We start from the raw sequence: 18,709 nt of genomic DNA, 5'->3' as shown, positions 1-18,709 counted from the left end.
TTAGAAGCCTGGGAAAGAAGGTAAAATGAATTTAGACAATCATTGCCAGTAGACAGTGAAGCATTGTCTAGTCTTATTCTCTGCCATAACTGCAGGAATGAATGCAGTGCTCACAGGTAGAGAGGGAGGAGGCGTGATGACTGCCAGATTGGGCGATTGCAAAATGGCACCATCAACTATGGAAGGTAAGTTTTAAAAGGAATGTAGAGCAGCATAGTTTGTGGCACATTAGATTTGAGGGCGTATAGGACTTCTTAAGTGAAGCTACCTAGCAGACAGCTGAGGGAAGAGTGAGGCCTAGAAAAGGAGATGTGAGAGTTTATCAGTCATAGGAGAAGATGAGAAACAGAGGTGTTTACAAAGGGAGGAGGGAAAGGCTGAGGACCAAGGTTTTGGCTGCTAGGAGAGGAAAGGCCCCCCGCAAAAGTAGATGAGAAAGAACACTCAGGAAGTGGGGGAAGAGAACAAGTAATGAGAGGTTTTTTAGAAAACAGTTACAGGGATAGTGTGAAGAAAAATGAAATAATCAACAAAATCAAATAGTTCAAAAGATAAATGGGGTCTTAGGGGCACTGTGAAGTTTGCCAATAGAATTTCAATGGAGTTGGAGGTAAGGAACATGGAGCACCTTTTCCTCCAAGTTGAGGACTCCACTGTGGCATATGGAGGCAGTAGCTAGAGGGTCAGGTAAATTTGAGGGAACTTTTTTTAAAAGATTTGTTTATGTATTTTAAAGTCAGAGTTACACAGAGAAGGAGAGAGAGAGAGATCAGTCTTCTGTCCACTGGTTCATTCCCCCAAATGACCATGATGGCCAGGGTGGGGCAGGCCAAAACCAGGAGTCAGGGATATTGTCTGGATCTCCCACATGGATACAGGAGCCCAAGGACTTGAGCCAGTCTCCCACTGCTTTTTCTAAGCAGTTAGCAGGGAGCTGGATCGGAAATGAGAGTAGCTGGAACTCAAACTGGTACCCATATGGGATGCAGTATCTCAGATTTGGCTTAACCTGTTGCACCACCAAGCCAGCCCAGAGGGCTCCTTTCTAAGAGAGGAGACATCCAAACTTATTTACACGGAGGAAAGTGGCTGCCAAAAGAGCTAAAGTTTAAATTGCTGGAAATCAGAGATAGTAAAATGAAGCAAATTCCCTAAGACTAGGGAGAGGAATGAGATCAAAAGAGTAGAGATTCCAAGATAGCAGAATAGGGAAAAGGTGTACTGCTTTAGGCTAAGGGAAAACAGTTTTTAAAAAAAGTGCAGAAAGTACATTCTCAAGAGAGAGTTGGAGAGAAAACTGCAGTGGAAATTCTATAAGAGGAAGAGGGATGCTGTGGATCAGTGTGGAAAGTGCGGACATGCAGCAATGAGCACAGACCCAACACACAGTTCCAGCAGCCAAGAGCCAGATGAAGTGCCAGCTTTGGAGAGAGATGAGATTAGAATGCAGCAGCCCATTCCACTGGTGGTATGGCCAGAGGGAGAGCCTGGCAGTCTGCCAGGGGGACAGGGTACCTGCTAATCCAGTGGAAAAGGGGGCATGTTTCTCTCTCCCCATCCCCTCCACAATGGTACTGGGCAACTGGCTGAGAGGAGGCAGATGCTATTTTAGATATAAGTAACAGCTGTAGCTGCTCTTGTGCACATGCCCAGTAACTGGCAGGGACAAGATACCATCTTGACAGCAGTAGCAGCAACAATAGCTCCAGTGTGTGCACCCAGCAACTGGCAGGGAAAAGGAGCAATTCTGACATCAGTAATGGCTGTAGAGGCTTTTCTACACACCTGGCAAGTGGTGGGGAGAAGGCACCATTGTAAAATGAGTACGGGTTGCAGTCAGAGGCTCTTATGCACATGTGGAACCCAGGGACTTTACCAGATGAAAAAATATGTGTTCCCCACTGACTTTAAGTCTGGCTGGGAGGATTAACAGGAGCCAGGCACCCATGTGAGGAGCTCTGAGCCTCTCAACTCATTACAGGCTCTGGAACGCAAACTGTCTAGGTGGAGCACACACAGGCAGCTGGCTCTGGGAACATCCCTGTCTCTATATAGACAGGACAGTCTAACGGGATGGAGCAGATCCACTGCACCCTGTTCAGTGTGGGAGCCTTGTGTGCTGAGACTGTGGGAGCTCTGTGACTGCATGAGAGGGTGTAGAGTATAGCTGGGTCTCTGTGCAGTTACTATGTGTGGTACTATACACACAGAGCTCCCTGATTGCCTGGAGTTGGAACTGCACAGAGCCTTAGTGTGGTTCATGGGGCATTATGGATCAGTATTGTACCCACTGCGGGCTAACACCTAGGCACTGGTCACCTTGGAAGAGAGGAGATGAGGGTGTGATTACACCAACAGAGGTTGGTCATACCTTCCTTCCTGCTAACAAGAGGAGATCTACCATGCACAATTGGGATGCCACCCTGGACACTTGCCCCACCCTGGAGCACTGACCAGAGCTCCATGGCCACACCAAGCACATGCCTCTGGGAATTCAGTGAAAGAATAGACACTCCACTAAGCCAAAGAAGCATAGTTCAAAGATGAAAGAAGTCAGAGGAGAAAACCAACAAGGATTTCCAAATGCCAAAAATAAAAGCAGAAATTCAAAAAATAAAAACGACAACATGACTCCCCTCACAAAGGAACACAACAACACTTCATTATTAGAATGTGAAGACAGAGAGATTGATGAAATGCCTGAAAGATAATTCAGAAGATTAACCATAGTATTATTTGGAAGCAATGAGAAGCAAATTCATGAGTTAAAGAAATCCATGCATGATGTGGATGAAAAATTCTCCCATGAAATTGAGATTTTGAAGAGAAATTGAAATGAAATATTAGAAGAATTCAATATGTCAAATTAAAAAATATGGTGGAAATCCTTAACAACAGACTTGCTAAGGCAGAAGAAAGAATATCTGAGCTGGAAGGCAAATCTTTGGAAATTTTTCAGTCAGACCAGAAAAAAAAAAGGAGAATTATAAAAATTAAAAACAGTTTTGGAGATTTATGGGATACTGTTAAACAACCCAACATACAAAAATAGAGAATGGACTAAAAGGTCTATTTAGTGAACTAAATACTGAAAATTTCACCAATTTGTAAAAAGAAAGGGACATACAAGTACAGGAAGCACATAGATCCAATAAACATGACCAGAATAGATCTGCACCACAACACCTTGTAGTCAAACTTTCCACAATAAAGCATAAAACAAAATTCTAAAATGTGCATGAGAGAAACACCAGATTACTTTCTGAGGGTTTCCAATTACACTCACAGATAATTTCTCATCAGAAACCCAGTAAGCTAGGAGAGAATGGAAAAATAGTTCAAGTATTAAGAGAAAAAACAGTCAACACAGAATATTGTACCCTGCAAAGCTCTCATTTATGAATAAAGTTCAAATAAAGAACTTCCTGAACACACAGAAATTGAAAGAATTTGTCACCACTTGTCCAGCCTTACAAAAGATGCTAAAGGGTGTGCTACATACAGCAACATAAAAAGATAATCATCATTATGAAAGAATGCAGAGGCAGAAAGTCTCCAGTAAAAGTACAAAGGAAATTCAAACAATAGAAATATTTCTGGAAAAATGGCAGGGCCAAGTCATTACTTATCAGTTGAAACCTTGAGTGTAAATCGTCTAAACTCTCCAGTTCAGACTGGCTGAATTGATTAAAAAACAAGACCCATCTTTTTTTTTTTTTTTTTTTTTTTTTTTTTTTTTTTTTTTTTTTGACAGGCAGAGTGGACAGTGAGAGAGAGAGACAGAGAGAAAGGTCTTCCTTTGCCGTTGGTTCACCCTCCAATGGCTGCCGCGGCCGGCGCACCGCGCTGATCCAATGGCAGGAGCCAGGAGCCAGGTGCTTTTCCTGGTCTCCCATGGGGTGCAGGGCCCAAACACTTGGGCCATCCTCCACTGCACTCCTTGGCCACAGCAGAGGGCTGGCCTGGAAGAGGGGCAACCGGGACAGAATCCGGCACCCCGACCGGGACTAGAACCCGGTGTGCCGGCGCCGCTAGGCGGAGGATTAGCCTAGTGAGCCGTGGCACCGGCCCAAGACCCATCTATTTGCTACCTACAAGAAACATACCTCACCAACAAAGATACATTCAGAGTGAAAGTAAAAGCATGGAAAAAGATACTCCATGTTAACAGAACACAGAAACAAGCAGGTGTTGCCATCCTGATATCAGACAAAATAGACTTAAACAAAAAAACTGTGAAATCAGATGAAGAAGGGCAGTATGTGATGATTAAGGCATCAATTCAACAGGAAGATGTGACTGTAATAAATGCATACACATCCAAATACAGAGCACCTGGGTACTTAAAAGAGATGTTAATCTAAAGGGATACATAGACTCCAATATAGCAGTAATGGTGGACTTCAACACCCTACTTTCATCAATGGACAGATCAACTAGACAGAAAATCAACAAAAGAATAACAGAACTAATCAACACTATAGACCAAACAGAACTGATATCTACAAAACCTGTCATCCTGGGGCTGGTGCCGTGGCGCAGTAGGTTAATCTTCCGCCTATGGCACCCGCATCCCATATGGGCGCCGGTTCTAGTCCTAGCTGCTCCTCTTCCAATCCAGCTTTCTGCAGTGGTCTGGGAAAGCAGCAAAGGATGGCCCAAGTGCTTGGACCCCTGCACCCATGCTGGGAAGAAGCACCTGGCTCCTGGCTTTGGATCAGTGCAGCTCTGGCAATTTCAGCCATTTGGGGAGTGAACCAATGGAAGGAAGACCTTTCTGTCTCTCCCGCTCACTGTCTGTAACTCTACTTCTCAAATAGATAAATAAAATCTTTAAAAAAAATTTTCATCCCACAGTTGCATAATACACATTCTTTTCATCAGTGCATGGAATTTTCTCTAGGATTACCATATGTTGGGCCATAAGACAAGTATCAGCAAATTCAAAAATCATACCATGCATGTTTTCTGACCACAATGGAATGAAACTGGAAATTAACAACTCAACAATTTCTAGAACATATGCAAACACATGGAGACTTAGCAACATGCTCCTGAATGAACAGTGGGTCATAAAAGAAAAGAGAAATCAAAAAAATTTCTGGAGACAAATGAAGGTGATAATACAATATACCAAAATTTACAGGATACAGCAAAAGCAGTGTAAAGAGGGAGGCATATAGCAGTTGGTGCCTACATAAATTGGAAATGCACCAAATAAGTGAGCTATCAATGCATCTCAAGGACCTAGAAAAACAACAATAAACCAAACCCAAAGTTAGTAGGAAGGAAAGAAATAATTAAAATTAGAGAAGAAATAAACAAAATTGAAACAAAAAAGTATAAAAGATTAGTGAAATCAAGAGCTAGTTTTTTGATAAAAAAAAAATTGACATACCATTGGTCCAAATAACCAAAAAAAAAGAGGTTCAATACTCAATAAAATCAGAGATGAAAAAAGAAATTAACAACGTATACCACAGAAATAAAATTAATTAACAAGAATTACTACAAAGAGCTATATGCCTATAAATTGGAAAATCTAGCATAAATGTATAGATTCTTGGACACATACAATCCACCAAAATTGAGTCATGAAGACACAGAAAACCTAAATAGACCAATAACCAAGATGGTATAGAATCAGTAATAAAGACCCTCCCAACAAAGAAAAACCCAGGATTGGATGACTTCACTGCTGAATTCTAACAGACTATTAAAGAACAGTTAATTCTATTTCTTCTCAAGCTATTCAAAATAATTGAAAAGGAGAGGATCCTCCCAAACTCTATGAAGCCAGCATCACACATCAGAAAGATCATTCATGCTGACCAAGGTGAATTTATCCCTGATATGCAGGGATAATTCAGTTTACACAAATCAATAAATGTGATACAGCCCATTAACAAACTGAAGAACAAAAACTATATCTCAATAAATGCAGAGAAAGCACTTGATAAAATACAACATCCTTTCATTATGAAAACCTTAAGCAAATTGGGTATAGAAGGAACATTCCTCAACACAATCAAGGCAATTTATGTCAAAACTCACAGCCAGCATCTTACTGAATATGGAAAAATTGGAAGAATTCCCACAAAGACCCAGAACCAGACATGAGTGCCCATTCTTCACCATTGCTATCCAATATAGTCCTAGAAATCTTAGCCAGAGCCATTAGGCAAGAAAAAGAAATCAAAGGGATACAGATTGGAAAGGAGGAAGTCAAAGCATCCCTATTTGCAGATGACATGAATTATATACATAGGGGAACCAAAACACTCCACTAAGAGACTATTGGAACTCATAAAAGAATTTGGTTAAAATGTCAGAATATAAAATTAACACATAAAAATCAATAGCTTTTTTTGTATACACAGACAATGCCATGGCTGAGAAAGAACTTCTAAGATCAATCCCATTCACAGTAGCAACTGAAAAAATGAAATATCTTGGAATAAATTTAACCACGGGTGTCAAAGATCTCCATAATAAAAATTGCAAAATATTTAATAAGGAAACAGAAAAAGATAAAAAAATGGAAAGATATTCCATGCTCATGGATTGGAAGAATCAAAATGTCAAGCCACCAAAAGACATTTACAGATTCAATGTGATCCCAATCAAAATACTAATGACATTCTTCTCAGATCTAGAAAAAATGATGTTAAAATTAATATGAAAACACAAGAGACCCCAAATAGATAAAGCAATCTTATACAATAAAAACAAACCTGGAGGCATCACAATACCAGATTTCAAGACATACTACAGGGCAGTTATAATCAAAATAGCCTGGCACTGGCACAAAAATAGATGTGTAGACCAATGGAACAAAACAGAAATTCAATCAATCCACATATCTACAACCAACTAATATTTGAAAAAGAAGCTAAAATCAATCCCTGGAGCAAAGATAATCTCTTCAACAAATGGTGCTGGGAAAATTGGATCTCCACATGCAGAAGTATGAAATAAGATCCTTACCAAATACAAAAATCCACTCAAAATTGATCAAGTTACTGAATATTATGACCTGACACCATCAAATTACTAGAGGAGAACATTCAGGAAACTCCACAAGACGTTGGCATATGCAAAGACACCTTGGAAAAGACCCCAGAAGCAAGGCAATCAAAGCCAAAGTTGACAAATGGGATTATATCAAGCTGAGAAGCTTCTGCCCTACAAAAGAAACACCAGGAAAGTGAAGAGACAAGTAAAAAAAAGGGGGGGAAATATTTGCAAACTATGAAACTGATAAAGGATTAATATCCAGAATCTATAAAAAGCTAAAGAAACTCAACAACAACAAAAACAATCCAGTTAAGAAATGGACAAAGGACTTGAACAGGCATTTTTCAAGAGAAGAAATTCAGACAGCCAACAAACACATGAAAAAATGCTCAAGATCACTAGCCATCAGAGAAATGTAAATCAAAACCACAATGAGATTTCACCTCACCCTAGTCAAAATAACTCTCATACATAAATCAACAAACAACAAATGCTAATGAGGATGTGGGGGAAATGGTACCCTAATTCACTGTTGCTGGGAATGTAAACTGGTACAGCCATTGTGGTAGACAGTATGGAGATACCTCAGAAAACTAAAATAGATTTACCATATAACCCAGGAATCCTAGCCTTGGGAATTTACTGAAACAAAATGAAATCATATCAAAGATTTATCTGTACTCCCATGTTCATTGCAGCTCAATTTCACAATAGCTAAGAAGATATAGAATCAGCCCTGATATCTATCAACTGATTACTGGATAAAGAAAAAAAAATTGAAATCCTGTCTTGTGCAACAAAATGCATGCAACTGGAAACCATTATACTTAGTGAAATAAGCCAGTCCCAAAAAGACAAATATCATATGTTTTCCCTGATTTGTGGTAACTAATAGTGTACCTAAAGTGTAATATATAAGAGTGATCTTTGGAGTGAATGATTGTTTAAAACACTTGTCTGTAATGTTGAGGAACAGTGATTTTTTCTTCATACTATTTGTTGAACTTTTTACTTAGTATAGGGTTAATCTAATGAATAAAAAGTAAACTGAGGCCGGCGCCACGGCTCACTAGGCTAATCCTCCACCTTGTGGCACCGGCACACCGGGTTCTAGTCCCGGTCGGGGTGCCGGATTCTGTCCCGGTTGCCCCTTTTCCAGGCCAGCTCTCTGCTGTGGCCAAGGAGTGCAGTGGAGGATGGCCCAAGTCCCTGGGCCCTGCACCCCATGGGAGACCAGGTTAAGTACCTGGCTCCTGCCATCGGATCAGCGCGGTGCGCCGACCGCAGTGCGCCGGCTGCTGTGGCCATTGGAGGGTGAACCAACGGCAAAGGAAGACCTTTCTCTCTGTCTCTCTCTCACTGTCCACTCTGCCTGTCAAAAAAAATTAAATTAAAAAAAAAGTAAACTGAAAATAGATCTTTGTAAAAAGTATGGGAATAGGACAGGGAGGAGGAAGAAGTATGGAAGAGTGGGCATGAGGGACGTTAGGGTGGAAAGTATCACTATGTTCCTAAATTTGTATATATGAAATACATGAAATTTGTATGCCTTAAATTAAAAAAAAAAATTAAAAGAATATAGATGGGCTTGTCCTTGTGGCATGTAGGTATAGCCAGCCTACAATGTCAGTATCCCATATAGGCATCAGTTCTTATCCCATTCCTGGTTTCCCAGCCTGCAGTTCCATGTTATCTAACTAATATCCTATTGGTTTTGTTTCTCTGGCAAAACCTAACACTGTGTCCTCAGGGACACTAGGGAAATTTCCTTTGCTAAATAGGAGGTGAGCGCCTCTGCTTGGAATGGACAGGGCTGGATAGAAATTTAGTAAAGACCTAGAGCAGTGAAGGTTCAGAATGGCTACCAAGGGAAATAGTAGAGGAAGATGACCAAAGGTAAATCAAAGAGCTATTGAAACATCCTACTGACCGAGCCTAGATTGGTCCACTGCAAATATCAGTGTTTCATCTTCATGGTTTCATGATTGTTTTTCCAGCTACAGGAGTTAGAGAAGATGAATTGCTGGACCATCTGGACATTGATGTTAAGCTATTGTCACCCCTCCTGGATAGGATGTTTGTGGGATGGGCACAGTGGAAAGCTCATTGCTTAAAAGGGCTATTTTAGAGGCCTAGTAAAAATAACTCCATGGTTCAGACTGATATAAAACTTGAGTCTGAAAGAAGGGACTCATAACCTTGGAGAAAGTAGAATTGAAATAAAAAAGTGAGTTTAGTGGGAGTGAGAAATGGTAAATAGAACAGAATACTGGACTTTGAGTGATGCAGAGGTAGGATTCCACTGGTTGATGACAGGTAAGGAGAAGGTTCTAAAACAGAAGGTGATGTTGCAGATACAGTTGGTGTATTATAGTAGGCTAACTGATGTCAGAAGTAGAATATAATGGCTTGATTATAGTGGAAGTTTATTTCTTGATCACAGAAATATCCCAGGAATGTGGAAATGTGACACTGGCTGCTGGAGGCTCTGTCGTCTTCAATTGGCAGAGTCTAAGAGCATCTGGACATTGACACCTAGCTGGTGTAAGGAAAAAGGCAAGGAGGAGCCCAAATAGGTGGTTTTATGGCCCAGGCCTGAAAGAGGTTTGCATCATCCCTTCGCACGTCACTGGTCAGCATACCAAGTTATAGGGAAGTCTGTGATGTGTGAAGTTGTGTGTTTAGCAGCTCTGGCTAAACTGAGGCTGAAAGCATGTTTTTAAAGCCTTTACTGTTTGGATGCTGCTACTTAGTTCAGTTCTTAAGTCCAGAGATAAATTTTAAAAGGACTGACATTACATCATGTTGAGTGAAATAAGTCAGACACAGAAAAACAAATACCTCATACTCTCTCATATATAGAATCCTAAATTTAAAAAAAAAATGAAATAAAAAATGCTCATTTCAGTTTTGCTGCAAACTTTTGTCAATCTTTGTTTTGTATCTTTGTCAAATTGTTAAGAATGATATATTACAATAGTTTCAATGATCTGTGATTATTTTAAAATTTACTGTGTGTAAGTAAAATTGACATCTTGTCATTGGATTATTGTTTATAATACTTGCCTATATTTCTACTGAACTGTGGTCTTTTTATTTGTTGAACTCTTGATTTAATGGCACATTAAGTTTTCAACTATAATATAAATTTTTAAATGTTATCTCAAAAATTTTTTAAAATTTTTTAATTTTTAATATTTGGCTAAAAAAACAGAGCTGACATTAAAAGATCACCTGAAGAAGACTTATGTGGCAATACATAGGACATTATCAATTCTAATTATACTCCCTAAGTCTATCCTTTTTAAGTTTGTCTGGTCTGTGTGACCTAGTTTCCTCATTTGCTGAAATGAGCTTCATTCTGTTTCCTTCATCAGAAATGAGTACAAGATCTTTTTTTGGAGTACAGCCCCTTTGCCATTCACCTTGTGCCAGCACAAATACCCAACAGCAGAGTTGCTCGTGATGCCACTGAAAGCATTAGCCCTCTCCGTAAGCCAAAATGGCTTTTCGGCCCAATTTAAGTGCAAGTCCCATTTGACTTGTGACTTACTTTAATAAATGAGGTTAAAAAAAAAAAATACAAGTCAAACAAATACATTAACACTTCAAAAAGTTCGTGAAGGGCCAACCACTTGGGACACCTCTATTGCACATTTGGAGTGCCTAGTTCAAGTCTTGGCTCAGCTTCCTATTCCAGCTTCCTGCTGATGCATCCCTGGGAGGCAACAGGTGATATTAGAAGTACCTGGGCCCCTGCCACCAAAGCAGGAGACCCAGATTGAGTTTCAAGTTCCCAGCTTCAGCCTGGCCCAGTCCCAGCTGCTGCAGTCACTTGGGGAATGAACTGGTAGATGGAAGATTAATCTCTCTCCCTCTTTCTTTCAAACAGAATGAATATAAATATAAATATTTCTGGGGCCAGCGCTGTGGCATAGTGGATAAAACCGCCGCCTGCAGTGCCAGCATCCCATATGGATGCCAGTTCAAGTCCTAGCTGCTCCACTTCCAATCTAGCTCTCTGCTACGGCCTGGGAAAGCAGTACAAGATGGCCCAAGTCCTTGGGACCCTGCACCCACATGGGAGGCTTGGAGGAGGCACCTGGCTCCTGGCTTCAAATCTTTGCAGCTCCAGCCATTGTGGCCAATTGGGGAGTGAACCAGTGGATGGAAGACCTCCCTCTCTCTCTCTCTCTCTCTCTCTCTCTCTCTCTCTGCCTTTCCTTCTCTATGTAACTCTGACTTTCAAATAAATAAATAAAGCTTTAAAAAAATTTCTAAAAGCTGATGGATAAATTGAATTAAAGATGTTTACTTTGGTGCAAGCATTTTTAAAAATCTGCATGTTTTTTCATAATAAGCATTTTTGCATATTATGGAAAAACTGTACCAAAGTAAACTCATACTTTTAATTCCATTTTCCAATAACACTTTGAAGCTACATTATAGTTTTCCTCTGTTAAAAAAGTGCTCAGTATTAATTTTTAGATAAGATGGAGCCCTCCCAATATGTGTATTATTTACCCCAAATTTCCCACCAATTGGAGGAGAGCAGAGCAGCATCAGCTGAGAGTCATTGGCTGAGAATATTGACCTCATAATCGCTCCAATCACAATGAGCTGCCTACAGCAAGGAGTGGGGCTGGGGCACATGGAATGAGCTCTACACCAAAGAGGAATTTCTCCCCCAGAAGAGACAGCATCTTAAGAACCATGTGATAAGATTCAAACGATCTGCCTGTGAACTTGAATAGCTCTGCAGCTTCCTTCCCAACGTTATATGGAAATTCTTAAGGAAATAAACTGTATCTTGGTGGGAGAAGGCTGTTTGAAGAAACATGGTGAACTACTACAAAGTACTAGGGGTACCTCAGAATGCTTCCACCTCCGATATCAAGAAGGCTTATCACCAATTGGCTCTACAGGTACATCCAGACAAGAACCCAGAGAACAAGGAGGCAGCCGAGAAGAAATTCAAACAAATAGCAGAGGCCTATGAGGTCTTGTCTGATGCCAGGAAGCGCAACAGCTATGACATGTCCAGAGGGAACCACACCAAGAGGGTATATAGAGGAGATGGCAGAGACAGAAGCCATTTGGAAGAAGACCTGTGCTTTGAGAGGCCACACCGTGTCTTTCAGAATGTTGTTGAGGATGAGAACCTCCTCCCAGGACATAGTCTTCCCACTGGCCATGCGAGTAGGCCTGGGAGATTCCACTACACCATCTTTGATGTGACCCCCATACTGGACACAGGATTCTCCACTTTTGTATCCCTGGCCCCCAGATCAAGTCTCCCTACCTCTGAGCTATTTGTACCCTTTGTAAGCATCGGAATGGGAAACTTCAGACTGGTCACCACTTGCAGCCAGATAGTGAACGGTGAAAGAGTTGTTACAAAGAGAGTGCTGAAAAATGTGAGGGGGATGACTGAAGTGGAGCGAGAACGAGAATTTCATCCCATTCATCCATCCCGTTGGTAAGAAACTGTTGCTATGTTCTGTAACAGGGTGACTTTCACATGAGGCTGGTTTGTCTGGATACTTATCCAAGACAGAATTGGAATCAGAGTGTGTGCAACTGGAGTGGATGGAGGTCAGCCCAGTCCAAAGCTCTTGTTTCTCAGAGGAGGAGAGTAATGGGCCAGGGGTGGGCATAAGAAACAAGTGAGCAGCAGGCTTGGCCTTCGAATCAGAGACTTCTGATTCTAGATAGACCTGTCTTTCCCCTCTACCACACCTGCGTGGTCTTCTGAGCCAGTCGCAGGGCCCCGCATCACAGATCCCACTGACTTCTCTTCAGCCTTGTCCCTGTCCTGTCTTGAGTCGCCATCAGTGGCTATTCTTTTTCTCTCCCTAATCTCTTTGCTTCTTTGCTTCCCACATCACCTTTCTTCCCAGGAATTTCCCATTGATCTTTGCATAGTCAGATTCAATCTGAAGAGTGCCTAGATGTAGATTAATGCTAGCAGAGAGAGTGAAAAATAAGTGGGTTGAGATTTTTTTATATATACTGTTTTAACAGTTTTTGAGTGCAGTGGATGTCAGAAATTCTGCTTCATATGTGTTATCTCAAAAGTCCTTTCAGCAGTGAACTGAAAACTACTCTTCCCTCATCATCTAGATAAGGAAATGAGGCTTATGGAGATTAAGTCATGTGCCCCAGAGCCCACCTAATAAGCAGTGAAATAGTGTCCTGTTCCAAAGCACGTGCTTGTCTACTGAGCTGTTACAACTAAAGATCTTCCTCATTTATTTTTATATCTAGAGTCTTCCCCTCATTGGGAGCTTAACCCTATCACCTCTAACCCTCACTGCACGGCATGAGTACTTGCTGAACCACATTAAGTATGCAAACATTTTGACTTTTATTGTCCAATAGCAACTTTTATCCAAACATAGAGTCACTGTAAAGTTTCCACTGAAGCTAACAAGTGATTATCCATTAACAGAGATCCCAAGATGTGAATTATCCTTTTGTTTAGCTTTAATCATGATGTATATGTGAAGTCTTCTTACTTGTTTAGTTTGCTTTGCTGGTCTCGCTCCAACCCCTTGCTTTATGTTAATAAAAAGACTGGACTCTGGAGGAGTTTTTCTTGTGGAAAATTACTGAAGGAGACTTTGTTGGAACGTGTGCCTTCCAGTGTTGCAACCTATGTCTTCCAGTTTTCAGGCCCAAGCTCATTGTAGTACACCTTGCTGATTGGCAAAGCATAGATATCGTGTGCATCACAACATTTTATGGAATGTATATAGCAAATTATTAGCTTTCTTAAGAAACTTTCCTCTGTGAGATTTTTGTAAGAAAAATCATTTTATGTGGTATCTGAAATTTTCGTCTGAGAAAATTTTTTCTGAACTTTAAGAAATATGCCTGTATCCCTCTGGCATTCCTCTTATAGAAAGGAAGCAGAAGGTGGGTTTGGAATCAGAACAGACCCCATTTCTTTCAAAACCTATGACTTCCCACTACATGTCAGGATGACAGGTACTGTGCTAAGTATTTTCTATCAATCATTTCCTTTTTAAGAAATATATATATGTATATATTTATCCATATTTTATAAAAAGTACATATGTTTATTTATAAATATATAAGGTATATATTTATAAAAATATATTTTATAATATATATTTATATATTTGATATAATATATTTATATATACCTATGTATAAATGAAAGGCAGATAGAGAAATAGACTAGAAGACATTTTCCATCTACTGGTTTACTCCCCAAGGGGTTGCAATAGCTGAAGCTGGACCAGGATGAACCCAGGAGCCAGGATTCTCCTCTCATGTGGGTAGTAGGGACCCAAGCACTTGAGCCATCATCTGCTGCCTCCCAGGCACCTTAGCAGAAAGTTGGATCAAAAGCATAGTCAGGACTCCGATATGGGGTGCAGGTGCTTAACTCACTGCACCCAATGCCAAACCCCTCCCCACCGAGTGCAGAAGGGATTTGTTTCCATTTTACCAGTGAAGAAACTGAGGCTCTCAGGAGTTCAGTGCCTTCCACAGAGCCACATGCCAAGCTGTGGAGACACGTGCAGACTGCAGTTTGCCTGGCAGCTCTCACTTTGGTATGCTGTGTTCTACTCATTATTGTAAGCTACTGCCATAGTGGTGGTCAAGAAGAAAGTTGTCATATGTGTGAATTAACTGTGTCTGCTTTGACGTTTTTTAAAATGAGGATTTCCAGATGGAAACTTCATTTACCAACCCTGGTCTGAGGTAGACTGTTCTGTGTCTACTGAACAAAGGGAAAATCAAATTGAAGCATGAAACATGATTTTCCATTTTGTCTTAAGATCAAAACCTCACCATTTTTCAGACATGCTTAGATTTTGATGGAAATGCTGAGTTGTAAAAGAACGTTTTGCCAATGAAGATTTTCTGGTTTTGTTTTCAAGAATTCACTTATTATAGGAAGTTTTCTTGTATCAAACCAAAGCATTGTCAGCTCTTCCTGATGCCTGTTTAAAATAGGTAGAGGGTAAAGTGTGTGCAGAGAACAGCAAAGTGGGGAGGGCTTGGCCATGCAGTAAAGTGGCCCGGTCTGTATTCGAAGCGCAGGATGGAGCCTGAGCTTTGAAGTCATCTGTAGCTCAGGTATGGTGACCTCACAGCGGCTTCAGCACCACTGCTGGCAGTGTCCAGGGCCCAAAAGTCCCTCTGCCAACTCCCAGACTTGCAGGTGTCACTGAGGATCAATCTTTTGGATTACTTGTCACCAAAATAGGAGGAAAAAAGGAATTAGTGAGTCAGTTCCTGAGTCCTTAAATAATTTGCTACTCTTATCCTCTCAAAAAATGGCTCTTTTATATGCTGTAGTGTTGAATATTGTCTCTCACAAATTAACATGAGTCATTCTGGCTTCTAGCAGTTGACAAAAGATTTCCAAAACACAAAAAAACCAGTGTAGACTCCTTGGAAGCAATTTCTTGCTCTGCTCTCATCCCTGTTAAGTGGTTGACAAGTGAAATGAGGACCACAGTGCTGTTGAGAATGGTGGAAATAATGATGACTCCTAGCTCAGGGGGCATTTGCAAGAGCAGTTTTGTACAGCATCCTGTCAGAAACCCTGCATCCTCACATTACCAAGCAAGGAGACCCAGGAGGAAGGGACTTGGCACAGGTCACAAAGTGGGTGTTTCCGTAACCCCTAGCCCCTAGCTTCTTCACCCACATGCTGAGGCATTCAAAGCACCTTTTCTTCACAGCCTGGCCAGGTGCATGCGAGTTTGGAGAAAGGTCTCTGGATGATGTAGGAGGGGTCACAGTTCCAGTAGTCGCAGTGGTGTGTTGTGTCTCCTTGTCTGTCGGTCAGTTGGGGAGGGAAGTACAGAGCATGGGAGTAAAAAAAAATTCAGTGATATTTCACAGTTGGTTCATGTCTTGAACCCACATCTTTAAAGAAGGACCCAGAGTCTTAAGAGACATCAACCCCACAATAACCAACAGTAAAAATAAGGTGGCATTTGCTGCTTCTCGGTGCTTCTAGAAGTTTCAAACTACCTTAAATATTTGGGGTCCTCACATCTTTTGTGAGAAAGCCCATTTTTATTTCACCCCAAAGCCTTGTAGTCTCCAAAATACTTGGAGTGAAGCAGAAATAATTGTGTACCTTGGAGGGTGTGGGGAATGGACTCTTAGCAGAATGGGGTGGGATTTGTGGCTGGCAGAGCCCTTGCCCTTGCTACCTTATTTCAATCTCGAGGACCCGTGGAGAGGAATGCGACAGGCGCCCCCAGGATGGAGGGGTTGACTTTTGGGTTGAGGCAGGATGATTTTCTTTTGAAAGGTTTTCCTTTGAAGAGAGTATGTCATTTATCTCATATCCATTGCTACAAATAATAAGATTCCAGGAGGCCTAAGGTTCTAGTCCTCATTGGACCATCTAGACAACATATACGCAATTCTCACTGTCAAGGGAAGCAAAAGGGGATTAATAAAAAGAACATTATCTTTGGCTGCAAGCAGATGAGAGATTTAAACCCTATGTTACCCTTTGAAATTTCTCAACCTTAAGTAGATTAACTTCTCATTTGATCCTTAGTTTGCCTATAAAATAAAAATGATAATCGCTCCCTATCCTAATTTATCTTTATTTTAGAAATTAAGTACCCAGAAAATTCTGTACTTTAATATTTTTTAACGTAGAAAACATCTTTGATCCTTAGGGGTACATGTTGTAACCTTTCCATGAGACTGTATTAACCTGTGATCTTATAAACAAGATCAGTTCTGGATTGTGTTTAATCCCAAAACACAAGTAAAAGATGGGAGATAAAAATAGGAGATTGCATTTTTCCCCATGTTGGCACTACTAAAGAAGTAATGTTTTTAGCTTGCAGACAATTGGCATGACTTCTGCCTTCTAACTTCCTTTTCTCTTCATTATCCTTGAGTTGTTGGATTTAATGTGTTGGCTTTACCCTCTGTTTCCATTCTAGGAAATTGATGGAAAATCCCTGCTACTGATGACAAGGAATGATGTGTTGACAGGACTTCAGCTAAAACTGGGACCTGCTCTGAAAATCTATGAGTATCATGTAAAACCTCTGCAGACGAAGCATTTAAAGAACAGCTCTTCATAGTACAGTAAATTGGGGTCTCAGACCTCAAAAAATACATAATGACATAATTTAGTTTCATGTGATGAAACTTTGTAAACACAATGCATACATGTGTATATGTAAAGAATTTCAACCAAATGACATGTTATCCTATTGGATAGACTAGGCAATCCATCGGCTGACTCGAATTCAGCCAGGAGGAGCAAGGGCAAGATGTTCCCAGGATAGTTTTCCTTGTGGAATTTATCAAATAGAATAATCTTTGACATGATAAGATACCCCTCCCCACAAAGGGTTTGAAACCATAAGGATTTTCTTCATTTCTTCAGAGTTCTTCTCCAAAAAAATCCTGTTAAAAAATCAAATGAAACAAGTATCTTTTAGTTCGACTTAGGAAGAGTTAAAAACAAGAAACATGGGGAGGGGGAGAAAGAGACAGGGATTACTGTCCCCCTTGAATTCTGCTCCTTAGAGCTTGTGCTACTCGGATGGCATTGCCGACACCCTTTTTTAGAGAGGGTCCTCCACTTGACCTTATTAAGGTTTCACTGGGATATGCTGCAATGTTTGAAACGAACGTGCATCATGACCCCTTCAGGAGCAGAACTGTAGCTCTGAAAAGAGAAACTCTTGTGTCCTGGGGATATCCATCCATATTTAGCTAGCTTTCATAGGGGGTAATGGTATTTTCTGCTTAGATTTGTTTAACGTAGTTCTTTGTTTCTGAAGAAAGCATTTTTTTTTTTACTTTATGGTTTGTATTTATAATTTGTTTCTGAAGAAATTTGCCAAGAGTTATAGTTCAAAAGCCTTGTTACTAGTACAGAATATTTTTATATATATATTCCTTTGATGATGTAATTTTTAAATTGTTCTATGCTTTGTTTGATTCCTGGTTTGAGTACTTGTTTTTAATAACTTGAAAAAGTGGGCTTGCTACATCTCTGTTCAAAGAGACATTTGTTCGATCTCTGTGTATCAATGCCTTGTTGAGTTGGTGCTTTGTGGTTGCAATAAAGCATTGCTTCAGTTTATCCTCCCTGTATCCTTGAGCCTTTCAGTTGGTTGCATCTTTGATTTAGATGGAGGATTAGAGCCTTCTTAAAACCACAGGGAGAAAATTCAGCCTTAAAAGTCTGCCATCGGATCAGCGCAGTGCACCGGCCGCAGCGCACCAGCCACGGCGGCCATTGGAGGGTAAACCAACGGCAAAAGGAAGACCTTTCTCTCTGTCTCTCTCTCTCACTGTCCACTCTGTCAAAAAAAAAAAAAAAAAAAAAAAAAAAACTTTAGATACAGAAGTTACATAGCGGGGCTGGCGCCATGGCTCACTTGGTTAATCCTCCGCCTGTGGCGCCAGCATCACATATGGACACCAGGTTCTAGTCCCAGTTGCTCCTCTTCCAGTCCAACTCTCTGCTGTGGCCCAGGAAGGCAGTGGAGGATGGCCCAAGTGCTTGGGTGCCTGCAACCGCATGGGAGACCAGGAAGAAGCACCTGGCTCCTGGCTTTGGATTGGTGAAGCTCCAGCTGTAGTGGCCATTTCGGGGGTGAACCAATGGAAGGAAGACCTTTCTCTCTGTCTCTCTCACTGTCTAACTCTATCTGTCAAA

At 40.8% G+C, this 18,709-nt stretch overlaps 1 protein-coding gene across 11 annotated transcripts in view; it reads left to right on the top strand.

The window, feature by feature from the left end:
- The window catches only part of SAMD13 (sterile alpha motif domain containing 13), a 75,250-nt gene extending 57,120 nt beyond the window's left edge, over positions 1 to 18,130 (top strand). For 10 of the 11 annotated variants that reach the window (XM_070078161.1, XM_070078160.1, XM_017345578.3 and 7 more), the window contains one exon: positions 16,974 to 18,130. In XM_070078161.1, the coding sequence (XP_069934262.1) occupies positions 16,974 to 17,117 (144 nt within the window). In that variant the 3' untranslated portion in view covers positions 17,118 to 18,130. Of the gene's footprint in view, positions 1 to 3,718; positions 12,497 to 16,973 lie in introns of those variants that run through there. The other variant, XM_051857553.2, reaches the window with a different exon arrangement.
- The last annotated feature ends 579 nt before the right edge of the window (positions 18,131 to 18,709 follow it).

The sequence above is a fragment of the Oryctolagus cuniculus genome, chromosome 7 (assembly GCF_964237555.1).
Source record: "Oryctolagus cuniculus chromosome 7, mOryCun1.1, whole genome shotgun sequence".
In the NCBI taxonomy this organism is placed as follows: domain Eukaryota; kingdom Metazoa; phylum Chordata; class Mammalia; order Lagomorpha; family Leporidae; genus Oryctolagus; species Oryctolagus cuniculus.
This window is presented reverse-complemented; position numbering and strand designations above follow the sequence as displayed.